Source organism: Neodiprion pinetum, chromosome 1, assembly GCF_021155775.2.
Source record: "Neodiprion pinetum isolate iyNeoPine1 chromosome 1, iyNeoPine1.2, whole genome shotgun sequence".
Lineage (NCBI taxonomy): Eukaryota > Metazoa > Arthropoda > Insecta > Hymenoptera > Diprionidae > Neodiprion > Neodiprion pinetum.
Window position 1 is genome coordinate 41321716 of NC_060232.1, and position 13928 is coordinate 41335643.

The 13928-nt window shown below is 39.3% G+C and overlaps 1 protein-coding gene across 1 annotated transcript; it reads left to right on the forward strand.

Moving 5' to 3' along the window:
• The first annotated feature begins 228 nt into the window (after positions 1-228).
• Positions 229-13726, forward strand: LOC124210619 (hydrocephalus-inducing protein-like). The gene is made up of 19 exons (XM_069138198.1): positions 229-420; positions 3745-3867; positions 3951-4034; positions 4190-4371; positions 4945-5189; positions 5309-5524; positions 5858-6038; positions 6262-6554; positions 7013-7222; positions 8730-8993; positions 9271-9446; positions 9521-9612; positions 9761-9943; positions 10141-10382; positions 10690-10829; positions 11023-11182; positions 11924-12141; positions 12810-13000; positions 13404-13726. The coding sequence occupies exons 1-19, from the start codon at positions 287-289 to the stop codon at positions 13724-13726; spliced, it is 3657 nt and encodes a 1218-aa protein (XP_068994299.1). The 5' UTR covers positions 229-286.
• Positions 13727-13928: the final 202 nt, after the last annotated feature.

The following is a 13928-nucleotide window of genomic DNA, read 5'->3' on the forward strand; positions in this document are numbered from 1 at the left end:
ACGGAAACAAGGGTCAGGTAGCAAGCGAATGGCAATTGAACTGCTGATTTGTAGCCTGGTAGAGAGTTGTATAATTTAATATGCAGGTTTCAACGTTAGCTAAGATCCGGTCATCTTATTCTCCGTCAAAGATTATTTATGAGGTGTAAGGAATGATTGCTTCTACGGTTAAATACGCTCATCTGTATTATCGTTTGTAAAGTTTACACACACGCGACTGTATGCATTTTCAGTCTACTTGCCTTCGGCGATAGAAGTCACACGCAGTGTTGTTCTGTGATATGCAATGGGCAGGGCCCTGTCGTCACCGTACAACCGATGCTGGTCAATTGGGGAGAGGTCCGACTTCTTGAACCAGTTAAAAGGACAATCACTTTATTCAGCGACGCACCGATCGTCGCGCAATTCGTCGCAGCGCTTGTAAGTTGAATTTAAAATGTTTCGATAGGTACATTTGGCACAACGATTTAGCATTCTTGATGTCGCAGGTCATGAATGAAAACTGACAATCAATTTTCATGACGCGCCAGCCCTTAAGCGAGGCCCTTCTCATGAGTTGATAACATTTTACTGAATTGTTGTAAGCAAAATTATAGACAGGCAATTTTGATCTGAAACCAAGAGAAAGAACAACTCTCAAGTGATTTTCCGTTACACTTGACAAATCAACGCTCGTACCTGGATTCGATTCGCTTGATTATGTTTCGTTCATTGTAATTTTACTGTAAGGAAGTTGCTGAGAATTTCTTCCTCAAAATCAGAAACGATTTCGATGTAACGGTTCATCCGGCAGACATGCAATCTAAAGTCCGAGGTCGAGGTGCATTATCTAGAGGAGTCAAGTTTTGTAATTTTATCAACGTCTAGCGGCCTGTCCCGGCTTCGCACGTGTGGACATAAGATTTTTTTTATATTTTTACCCTTTATTTATATTTTGTTGTTGTTTTGTTTTTATATTTTTTTAAACGCAGTACCACATTATCTATTTATACTTACAATCATACAAATAATAGACAGTAAAGCGTGAATAAACAATTTATAATTAGTTCTTAGAGGAACTTTTTAACTTGGACAAAAAAAATTTGCAATTAAAGTAGTCAAAAAATGTTCAATGTCGGTTACGTCCGCTGCGCAGGGAGCCGACCGCGCGAATGAGCCGCGCGGCTACCTATTTCATAGATGTGCCCGCCCCTCTGCCGCGCCGCTGCAATGCCAGGCTAGCATGGAAAAGGCGCTGCCGCGCCGTGTCGTGGCTGATCTGTGACTTTTTAAATTCCTAATATCTTTTGAATGGAGTATGCGATTTGAAAAATTCAAGAAGTAAGCTACAGGTGTCGAAACGATTTTGAATACAAAATAATTTATTTGGAAAAGGATTGATAAAAAAATATGAATAACATGCACAACGCGACAGCGTTTATTTTTTCTATTTCTATGACTTATGAAATTCGTAATAACAATTCAAAAAGTAATCTATATGAATTGCAACAGTCTTGAAAACAATATGATTTATTTGGATAAGGATTTAAACAGAAGTTATATGAATGGTGTGGTCTAATTTTGGTCGGTATTTCTATCAACTTTTAAAATGTAAAGAGTGATTATTGCGACATAACGATAACGGTTGGACATATGGTATCGCGAAGTTTTTTGTAGATATTGATATGTTCTTTAATATTGTAAAACGTACTTTTGGTCTATCATCAATAGTTTCCGCAGCGCATGCGACGAAAGACGTTTTTAGTAAGGATCCCTAATCTTTTCTAGCAATAAATATAGCCTATGTCACTCAGGGTGAATGTAGCTTTCCAATGGTGAAGGAATTTTTGAAATCGGCACAGTAGTTTTTGAGTTTATTCATTACAAACATACACAAATACAAAAATACAAAAATACAAATCTTTCCTCTTTATAATATTGTTATCAGTATATCAGTATAGATTTTCAAGCATTGCTTTCAGGCGTATAATATCACAGAGAAAAAGTGAAATAACACGGAAGTCAGGTTGTGTCTTTCAGATGCCTCCGCGAACTATTTCAGACACCCAAGTGTTGGAAACGTTTTACGTCGTCCTGACTCGATTTGAAGACGTCTCGGAGATATCTGAAAAATCCCATACAAAAACGTCGTATCTGCAAAGCTGATTTTTGTTCACACAGCAGTGAATGATGTTTTATGCTTAATACCAATACTGCAAATTGCCAGTGGCTGGAGGAAAAGTAGTAACGTGCCAAACAGTTTTATACTGATTTCACGTTTCTGCGAGGGTTTTTTTTATTATTTTTTTTTACGGCTCTGTGGCTATACCTACATGGCCATATCCACCATTGGAAACAAGTCAGACTTTCGAACGAATAGTCAACAATGTTAAGAAAATGTAATAGAATGGAAAATTTTCTTAGCGAAACGACACAAAATTTCTGACCACTGTTTCTCCAATCAGATATATCTTGTAATCACAGCATTGCCTTAGCTACCAGTCTGCAGTAATACTATATGTATAATACGTGTTAATGTTGAAAATTTATTCTTTATCTTTCGCAAAGCACAAGAAACCTTCCCCTTGGACGGTGAGTCCAGCTTCCGGTGTATTGAAGCCAAACAAGTCACTGGTATTGGAAATAACACTTTATCTCCGTGACACCGGAATGTATTCGGATAGAGTTGACATCGAAATAATGAATAGCAGAATCATTACATGTTCTCTCCATGCTGTTGGCATTGGAACCAGCATTGAATTAGATCCGAACATCGTACCAGTATTCGATATTGGTCTTCTTTTTAGGTAAATTGCTGACAATGCGAGTATCTTATAAGCAAGAATAAGTAGTGTAGAGAATGGCTATAATACACATTGAGGCACCCACGAAAATTAAATTTTTGCAATCGTACACATAAAATTAATGATATGCATGGTTGGGTGTCCATTCGGCTTGAAAAAAGAATTTCTAAATATACTCAACAAATATTATGCCACCAGAGACTTTGAATTACCAGTCTTACGCTGTAACCATTTCATTACCCTATATGCTTTGAAATTGTCGCAATTCTTTTGTATCTATTTGAGGGCTCCAGTTTGACGTCTAAGTTCGCTTTGGAGTGAAAAATAAATATCTTCAATTCTTCACTTCAATTTGCACAGTGAATAATTTCTTTTCTTCGCTTGCAAAAAGTGACATAAAAATAACTAAACAGACCTCAATAGTACATTTTAATGTTTCGAAAAGTCCGTTGTAGCAGTTCAACATGATGGTCCAAAGTGAAAGTGAAAAACTTTTTTGTCCGCATGTTATTGAGATAGCACAACAAAGCGTCGTTTGGTTTGATCAAATGATCTAATTTCAACACTAAAAATTAACGTTCATACTAATGGCAGGCTAGGAAAAAAATGGTTAATGCTTGCATCAGTAAACTAATAAGTGCACTGCAAATTATTTGTCATGAATAGCATAAATTTACCCATGTGGGCGAGTTGAGAGAGAACGCGCTCTTGATAAATTTAGTATTTGGCACCAGAGATTATCCGCGTGTTTGCGAAAATCACGCTTAACGTCATGGCTAAAAATACTATACGAGTAGACGATTTTCCTGGAAGTACGGGTGGCAGAGAAGATCGATTTACAATGCCTTGATGTGACATTACCGTACCATTGCGTGAATGAATTCACCCTTTTTTTTATAGTGTACTTTTGGGCAGACAAAATATTTAATATAGTCTTGTTTTGTATACTATCATGTTGCAGGGATCAGGCTATCAGTATACCGATAATGTTAGCGAATAAGGGCACGAGGCATCATCGGTTGTTGTGGAGTACTACAGAGGAATCTCAAGTTCTCCAGAAAAGTGGGAAGCACGAACAACGACAGTGAGTCCGGAAACGTTATCAATGACTTGTGATTTATATATAATAGGTAGTAATGACAACTCATGTAACATAAATTGTTCAAGTGACAAGTTCACTGTTGATCCGCACGACTTGGAATTACCGGCTGGCACTAATGCGATCGTTCATTGTAAAATACACTGGCAAACGTGAGTTCCTAATAGTAAAAGTATCGTAGTCCTATTATACTCTTCTAGGTACATTAGGTTATTGTGAATAATAGGTTATTGTACTTAAGGATAATCCGATGTGTCAGTTTCGTTCGTTATCATTTGTTCGAACTGATGTATTTATTTACTTGTAGGAAAGAGCCAATCGCCGAACAGTGGTACCTTCACGGCCAGATCAAGGGATACGGGAGGAGGGAGGTTTTGGCAACAAGTCTATTTCGTGCAACGTTCATTGATCCGCATGTCATATTCAGTAAGCGCAAATTGATGTTCCGGTACGACATGAGCGCATCGGAAAATGAGATCCAAACAACAGGTGGGTTAGCTACTGCCTCTATACCATTTACGGATATAACAGCATACTTTGGGGTGTAAGGATTGCGTGAACAGTATAACCTTCGCTCTCCGCGCTGTACTTCGCGTTCTCGTTGTTGAATTGATACGAGTGTCGTGCATTGGCTTTCTTATCTTTACTCTTTCACCCTCACTTTTACCTTGCAGCTTTATGAATGCGTGTATGTAATATACGTGTTTTGGGGATCTTGAATCTATATATCCACTTTAAGGCGATAATTAATTCCGATGATTCAGCTGCTAATATAAATTCCTGTTAGCAGCTGGCCATTTCACCGATGCCAACCTGTCATGCGATCCGTAATTATCTGATGTGTTGCCGAAACGAGCACTTCAATTTCCCTCGAAACGTCATTTTGCTACATGAAATGTACACACCTATAAACATCAAGGCACTTGTCCTAAACCTGTGTAATACCTAAAAATTATTCACCTCGCTCCTTGAATTCGTACAAGATTTTGCCTAGAATTGCCTCGTATTAATACAGTACATCATGACTGCTCATATACATAAATCCTTCTCTTCACAATTCAGATGAACTATATGTGACGAACCGATCAAAACTGGACCTGAGGGCATCGTTAAAGATCGATCCTCCATTCGAAATAGTGACGGATGACGAGGGCGATGGTCTTGCAAACACGAATATAGATCTTCGGGATGAAACCCCTAATCGCATCTGCGTGAGATTCAACACTCAAGCTATGAATCCATTGAATTTGTACTCCAGGAAATTTAACGGAATTTTGACATTCCAGTACGAGAATCACCGTGTAAAGGTTGCGTTTTTATAGTAAATTCTAAGTAGGTCCTTAGGCCGGTCCCAGACACATTGCGGGGTATCGCTTGCCCCAGTTTTTACTAGTATACTGTCATATGGACGTCCTGTTGCCAGTAGGATAAAATTAAGTGCATCGCTGAATTGAATTATCCGAACATATCCATCTTGCCAAACAATTTGGCGGTTCTCAACAGCGATGTCGGATCTACAGCGTACAAGAACCTTATCCTTGCAAATCCTGGACATCTGCCCGTTCGGTACTATTTCGAGTACCTTGCTGATGATAATATCGGTATTGAATCCAGTCACTACGATCATGCTCGATGCTTACAAGTAAGAAATCGAGTAAAATCTCACATTTTCATTCAACATAAAATTCACTTTATTGGAGTGAAACGTAGTCAAATGTATTGCACACGGTACAATAATGTAAAAATTACACAAATGTATACTCTACGCCTATATACTCGGGCTATTTCAAATTTTTTATCTTTCATTTTGAGTCTCGTCGTAGAAAAGTAAGTTCCGGCCTTCCAGAGGGTCCAACCCAAAGAACAGCTCCGTGAATAAATATTTGCCATTATTACATCACTTCCATCATGCGGCGAAACACACGATGCTTGTATAGATTGTTGATCTCGCCACAATATTTCTGTTTGTTATTAGTCGAGCGAGACAATGGCAGGAAAATCGAGTTTCCGAGATTTTTCTCCATCAGACGTACAAGAGGCGGAGCAAGAGGCGAAAGACAAAGAGGATCCCGAAAATAATTTGACCAGCTACCTATTTGAGCGATTAGTCCCGGAAATCACCAAGCTTGCGATACCTTCATCGGGATCAGTCGATGGTGATTTTTTGAAATTTAGTTATAGTACCTAAATATCACCTGATATCTCCCGTATCAAGTAAACTTGTAAATGTTCAGTGCACGCACTTATCAGTTGCAGGATAATAATGTGGATCAGTGTGTCCCACCGCGGAACCCTGTTCGTGGATATTGTGAAAAGATCTCGAATTATCTGTACCCGTGAATTTTAACTGTAATTACTACTGTTATTTCGCTGCTGCAGACTTGGTTTATACGATTGGCGGTACGGCGCAAAGAGACAAAGGGGATAAAGAGAGGAGATATGCACCCGCTGCTACTTTACCGCCGGTACGCTCATTGGAACTGATTGATATCGACAACACCAAAGAAAAAGATCATGCAGAGAGATTGGCACCCGCCAAGGAAAGTGAGATTCAAGACTTGATATTCGGAATAATAGAACGTCACCTTCGCAGAGACTCGGAAATTCCAGCCCTCGAAGATGCGCAAAAAGCTACGACAGATATCTCACTGGAACGGGAGCTTACGACGGAGGTTAGTTTGATTGCTGTACCTGTCATTTGATTGATATCAATTATTCTGACAGATTTTGTCAATTCTAATAATCACGTCTAACCACTCCTGTGAGACTCATGAGAAGTTTAGTTCTCCATTAATCGTGTGTATACTTGCAATTGCTAGATGAATTCGGTATTTCACAGTTACGTTCAATTATCTTATTACATTTCATACTTGACTACGCTCGATCCCTATTATAATTATGAGCATACACAACCAGGATCATGTTACAAATTCGCGAATAATCTGTCTATACGTATGTTAAGAAATTATTCGCTCTTTGAAATGCTCTTTGGTTTGTTAAAAGAATTATGCAAGAAGCAAATGTTTTCTACCCGTTCGAAATGTCGCAAAGCACCGCTACGGACGGTACTGCATTATACTACATAGCATCAATTTCTCCTGGTTGCTGCATCGAGCGTATTTGATTTCAGATGCTCGAAGTAGTACCAAGGTGCGGTACTATTTCACCGTATTCATCACAATACGTGTATTTTGACTTTAATGCATTGTCACGTGTTGGATTCAACGCGAACGTAGCCTGTCGTCTTTTGTCCGGCCCTACGCAAGTGATAGAAGTGCAAGCATTGTGCGATGCGATTAGCTTTTCTATTGATACGAAAAAAATCGATTTTTATCACCAGGTACGCTCTCAAATTCTACAGATAAGTATACGCATAATGTTATGGTAATCCAAGTCTATAATACGCAAGTCGATCGTATCCTTTTCTGTGACTGTATGAATAATACTTACCAAGATTTTGACGAAATGACAAGGGGACAGAATCGTTATTACTTAAATCAGTTACCGCGTGCGACTGCAGTCATCTTCTGTGTTTTAGAAAAACTCGTCATGCCATTTGAGGGGGTATTCCGTCGTGACGGCCGAAGTTTCAAACGTTGTTGAAGAATTTTTTTTGTAGCAAGAGAATGTATAAAAATTTCCATTTTCGTACACGTTGTTATTGGTATATTCAATGAAACAAAACGGGTTTTCTTCAGGACAGCTTATAACATTTTATTAATGTTTTTTATGCTCGAAATTAACATCGGAAAAAAATGAGGAGGGTTGCGGATGATTACAGCATTTGCAGTGATCCGAAAGAAAAATTCAAATGGATTTTGTAGGCTTGTTTCTCAGATCCACACTAGATCTAGACGTTTATACATACGATGTAAATATAAAATATGAAAAAATGGTGGACTGGTAAAACAAGAGTTTATAAAATCGTGATTTTTCTTTAAGAAAGTCGACAAAATAAATAAGAAATCTTTAATAAAATTACGTCATTCTAGTAGCGACCATAGCGGTTGGTATATAGAATAACATGTTCAAATATTAGGCCGTTCGGTTGGATAGGATTTCGTGAAAGTCAGGAACCGACCGGAAAAAATTGGGTTTCGAGAAAAACAGGTTTCAAGTTTCAGCAACAGATATTTCGTAAAAAAATTATACATACACTAATCAGCCATGCGTGGTGCATATTAAAAAAAGAAATCATCTTAAGCTATTTTGGCTGCCCTTCGAGCGTCCCTTGCCTGTTTTGAAGCCTCAGGGAAGGCTTTAAGACTTGTTTCGGGAAGATCGTTATGCGATTGCAGATGCCGCGCGACCGACGGTGCGCTCTGTTCTACATGCCAATACTCCATGAATGTTTCTAATTTCGTTCTGAAATTTTTACAATATATTCTCAATATGCTTTAATTTCAAAATGCGAAAAAAAAAGAAACGTAACACGCCCCTTGACCATATGTCGAAGTGGGCAAATGACTGTTCTCTCAGTTAAAATCAACGTACGCTAAATTGGTACGAAGCCTCTTTCCGAGGTTCGATCGGCAGTTTTCAAGTGATATTCACGGTGTTAGCTGTATGCCAACTGCCATTATCGATATCTATGACTAGCATCCAAAAATAATTTGCCACATTTCTGACTCAACAACTCAACCCTGAGGTATGAGTACTGTTTCTCATGTCTATTCCAACATCGAACTTCCAAAGCCTGTGCTCAATTGACCTACTCGTATACTCGTGTTTGGCCATGGAAATGATGAATCGGTATTTCTTTACAGAATCTTTTCTGATTAAAATATATTAAATGTATGAGCTATTATTTAATGTAAATATTATCGTCACTATTTTGTTAACCCAAGTTACCCTGGGAATCGTGCCGTGCGAGTTTGACTATTGTCAATCAGGGCGTAGTTGGATTCAATTTCGCGACGTACCTCACACCGGCTCTTTCGTCAAACGTGGAATCTCGCGAATTAGTTGAAGGAACGGAGCGAGGTGTTAACGTAGATCGTTTGAGAGTGGAGCCGAGACGCGGATCAGTGAACCCCATGTCAAGGACTTACCTGGATATTACCTATTACTCAGGAATACCCGGACGGATTCATGAACGATTCGATTTGGAGGTACATTGTTTTATATAGTGATATATTTAGATTGTTATCTAATCAGTGCGATGCGCTAATGCACATAGGACGGGCCCAGTAGCCGCGTCCCATTTAACATACAGGGTCATACATCGGTGTTTACTCACGTAGTTGTTCTTACCTGGATCCCGTACAAGCGACTCCCTCTTGTTCAAGAGCCAGGTGTATAACGACGAATGGCCCTGTATTGTAGGTATATGACACGTACGCACCTTAGACATCGTACATTTGATCTCTAACTTTCGGCCAAGGTCAGATCGCCCACTATCCTCCAGTCTCCATTTGCATCGAAGGCTACGTATCGGCACCGCAGGTTTACTTGAGTATACCACGCGGCATGGCTTTCAATAAACTGCCGGTCAATATCTGCTATCGAGCGATTGCCTCAATCACGGTAGAGTTCTTAAACCAAGTGAAATCCACACGCCGTTCGTAAGCTACAATTGCTTAAATAGTTCGATAAGCGGAATAACCTTGAATTTCACTAAAATGCCGTCCACTTCTAGATCTCCATTGACCAGCGAGGGAGGTTTGTCAATCGAGGATCGCTCCCAGGGATATTCATTGATATCGGATAACGAGAGACAACAACTCACAGGTAAGCGGGACAAAAATTTGTTCTCCAAGTAATACTACCTGTTGAGAGTTTTCGATGATTGCAATCAGTTTTGCCATTACGGGTATGGAAAGGCATCAGCTGATAAGCTCTGATAAGTGCCTCATCTTTGGCACGTATGAATTTCCAGAAAATGGGTGGGTGATAATCACCTGCGACGAAACAGTTCCTACTGTGGTGGACGTGGAAATGGCTATTGAAAGATTGTTGTTCATCGAATACGTTCGTGACAATCCGCAATTACTAGAGAAACACGACGCGGCCATCAAGAAGAGAGACGCATTGTCACTGCTTGTTCCGGAGTACGTAATTGGTACGATACATGATTGTATAAAAGAGTATCAAACCTCGATTCATAATTTTACCACTTTTGTCTGCTTACTGTAGATATAAAAATTTTCTTGTCGGTGACAGAGTGTATAAGAGGAATTTGAGATCTCATCACGTTTTAGTATCGAGTGCCTTATGTCCGCGAATATATGTATTAAGGTACATATATATAACCCGCAGATCTGGGCTACATCGTTGTAGAGCAGACAGCTTGTTTTTCTACATTATTATTCAACTATGGACCGATACTGGCGGACATTCGTATAAGGAAACCATTGAAGAAGTTTGGTATTTACGTACAATTTGACCAGGGGAAACCCTTACCGATTGGCGAATCCACTCCGCTAAACGTGACCTTTAACCCTACGAGATCCAAATATACCGAGCAAGAAACGATCATTGAACATACAATTTACCTAGAGGTACACGATGTTTTAATTTATTCAAACATTCTCCGTACTGGTCACAGGATATGATTTACTTTTACTTGAAAAAACGTATCTAGGGTAGACTGTTTCAAGTTGGACGAATTTTAGAAATTTTTTTCTTTCTCTATGCCGAGGCAAGGCCAAACATTAGTTTTTACCGCAAAAAAGTCCACCGAAACTATAGGATTCTGAGCTCCAGTCTAAGAAGTGCTTCACAGCATGTGACACTTTCCCATTCGAAGTTCTGCATGCAAATAACACAGTTATTCCAGTTTTCTTTATTAAACTTCTTTTCGACTAGGTAAGCCACGGATCCACGATACCGATTTCTATCAAGGCCACTGTTACGTACCCTTCTCTCACTGTTCACACTAATTACCTATCATTTGGTCAAGTTGCCGTTGGGAATTGCATGCTGATCCCTGTTTTACTGCGTAACAGGTAAATAATCTTGTATTCACTTACTCGTAAGCTAAGGAGTTGAGTATATCAACTTTTTGGGACTGAAAATGCATCTAAATGCACATAACTCTCACTGAGTGTTTCATTTCTTTACCGTCTCGGAAATCTCGCGAGTTCCGGATTGCCTGCAGATCGGCATTCAACAATAATAATTTCTTTTATCGGTACGCAGTGGTTGGGTACCGTGTGAATGGCAAGCGACAATTCGTTATAAGGATAGTGGTCGATGGAAGGAAGGAACGGCAGGACCTTTTTTTCTTCATTACAGTGCAGATACGTTTTTACCGGGCAGTGAAAACCTGGCAAACGTATACTTCAAGCCGAAAGAGGCTGTAAGTTTCATTTAAGAAAGGATCTTGAAGGTGAATAAGCAACAGAAAATGATCAAGATAAATTCGGTACATATAATTTACACCTCGGTAAATTTTATTCCGACTCTCTTCACTTTCGCGAGTCGGAAATTACCAGTAGCAGTGGCTCATCAAGCCGCCGTGACGTGTTACTCAATTAGCGTATATGTTAAACGCTGATGCTGTCAAATTTATTATTGACCCCATGAAATTGGGAAGGCTAGAATCGACATTACTCCGGTTTACAATAATTTACACCTATGGAAATCAATTCTGACCGCTTGAGGACCACCGGTGTGGTCTGCTACCGTCTATTTAACCTGCGTGCTAGACTACACGTGTGGGTGTATCTTAAACCGATCAGAGGCCATCTCTGTAGCGGTACATACACATACACACTTACTCATGCCTATTGCAGGTCTTTAGCGAATTATAATTTGCAATATGTTGTGCTGAACTTTTGCGAGACGTTAAGTAAAATCATACGGGTATGAATTGCTGAATGACAAAATTAAGAATGTATTTGAAAGTAAAAAAAACTCCCCCTTATCATATGAGATTACAATAAGATTCTTTCAAACTCCGTTTAAGCCCTGAGTCTATAACGCATGCTGCGGCACGCGTCACGCCAGTGACGGGCTTTTCATGTATCGTGGATCTTACGCATTTAATACTCAGGGTTTGGGTCCGCTTATTGTGATGTGGTGTATTGACTGTATTTAGAGATACTTCGAAGGGCAGTTGAGAATAAAAATTTGCAAAAATATTTCTCCTATCCTGGTGACGATGTCGGGTCAGGGTATCGAACCACAGTTACACGTCTCCGAAGTGTCGCTCGTATTCCAATCAACGATACCGTACGATCAACCTGTGGAGAAGACATTTTTGGTGAAGAACCTTTATCCGTACCCTATCACCGTATTCTGGAAGAATTTCGACACGTAAGTATATCTCTGTGGCGAACTGGGAGAACCACTCGACTCTATTTTTGTTGTTTTGGAGATGTTGCCGTTTCAATATTTCACCTAGTGCCTTTAATCGAGACTACAGAAGTGGAAATTAGTATTAGGCTAGTTTAGTAGTACTTCGTGTAACATTTTAATCATAGAAACGGATATGCTAAAAAGTTGTTCTTGTCCCCGAAAATTAGCATCGAAGTCGAGTTAAGTAGTTCTTTCGGAAAGATTAGTCAAGTCGTTTCGCGGTTCGCAATCATTTTGATGGTTTCGTGAATCCGGAATGCATTTTTCCTGTCACAAGTTAAATCCGGTACCTTTGTGTGAGAAAAAAAAATGTACGATTGTATTTGGAATGTGCACAGCTGGTGCGAGATCTCGTAAGAGCGATGACAAAAAAACTTCATAGTATTACTCTCAAGTGTTCCGTTTGATATTGTAATTTTTTTTTAAATCAACATAAGACCCTGTAATTTGTCAACGTCTGACGTCTGAATATCTGCGTGTAAAAATTTACAAAATATCACACATACTCTTATCAACCGATGAAAATATTTCACAAAGTCTGAACCAGTTCTGAGACGATGAGAGTAATTTTTATGCCGACTAGACGTTGAATACTCCGTTAGCGTTTGACTTGACCGTTTTTATAGGGAATATATCGAAGAGGAATGTATGATACGATCAATGATGCACTACTACGGCGTGCATGAAATGTTGTTCCCACTGCGGCTTACCGCAGGTCAACAATTATCATCCATCATCCGTGATTGTTATCGGTCGCTTTCCACCGAGCTGCTGACCATGTTTGGATCACATGAATTGGAGTCAACATATTGCGTTGGTAAGCTGTGGAGACGAATTCCCGAGTTAACCGATACCTTGTATTGTTAAAGTATACAAAGACATGCTATAGATCACAATAATAATGAGACAAAAGCGTGGGAGATTGCTGGTTTACATATTTATTGCCATGAAATGTTTTTAACTCTCAAAGAAACGTCGTGATACTTTTTTTTAATTCGTTCAAATGGATGTCGGATCATTTATTTTACAAGTGATAATCGATGAAAAAATTCCTGTAATAAAACGAAACAACTATTGTCAACCTTACCGATTGCCGTAACAGCATGTCGATTTTTTTGTTTTCTTCTATTTACAAACAGTCATATTGACACGGCGATTGGAGTATCGTACATAGTGATGTGTCCGTATAAAACTTATGGAGCAGCAATGTTTTTTTCCAGACGCAAAATTAGGCGAAAAAGAAATAGAAGAACAAGGAGTCGTAGGTAATGATCGCCTCGAAGTGGTAAACGGAATTGACAGCGATCTTGACACCAGCCTGTATCGCGTGCGCGATAAAGGAGAAATGCCGTTATTGCAGCGACGGCAAGGATCAATGAATCCGGGGAAAGGTCGCAAAATGTTTGCTCCTGACAAGATGTTCGAAATATCTTCAGGATTTTCTCTTGACGATCTTAAACAAGCGGAAACCTTACTGGATTGTAATTTAATTTGTGATAGCTCGCTTCTCTGCGAGCATATACCGTTGCAATTGACAAATTAGCGACATAATATCTATATGGGGCAGAATTCCCGAAAGCTGGCCGAAACCTTAAAAAATTTAAATTTGATTTCGCGAACTTTCACTCGTGGGTTCGGTATGACGGGGATGATTGATGCATTCGATTGTAAAAGGAGAAGGCCGCGCTCTGAATAACTGCGTTGTTTTTTTTTTTTTCACGAAAGTATTACGTTTATATATACTA

Excerpts from the sequence above, each read along its gene's own strand:
- LOC124210619 (XM_069138198.1), top strand. The coding sequence starts at position 287 with ATGGGCAGGGCCCTGTCGTCACCGTACAACCGATGCTGGTCAATTGGG. Across the intron at positions 9,944-10,140 it reads TGTTCCGGAGTACGTAATTG|ATCTGGGCTACATCGTTGTA; the intron begins GTACGATACATG and ends TATAACCCGCAG. Across the intron at positions 13,001-13,403 it reads GGAGTCAACATATTGCGTTG|ACGCAAAATTAGGCGAAAAA; the intron begins GTAAGCTGTGGA and ends GTTTTTTTCCAG.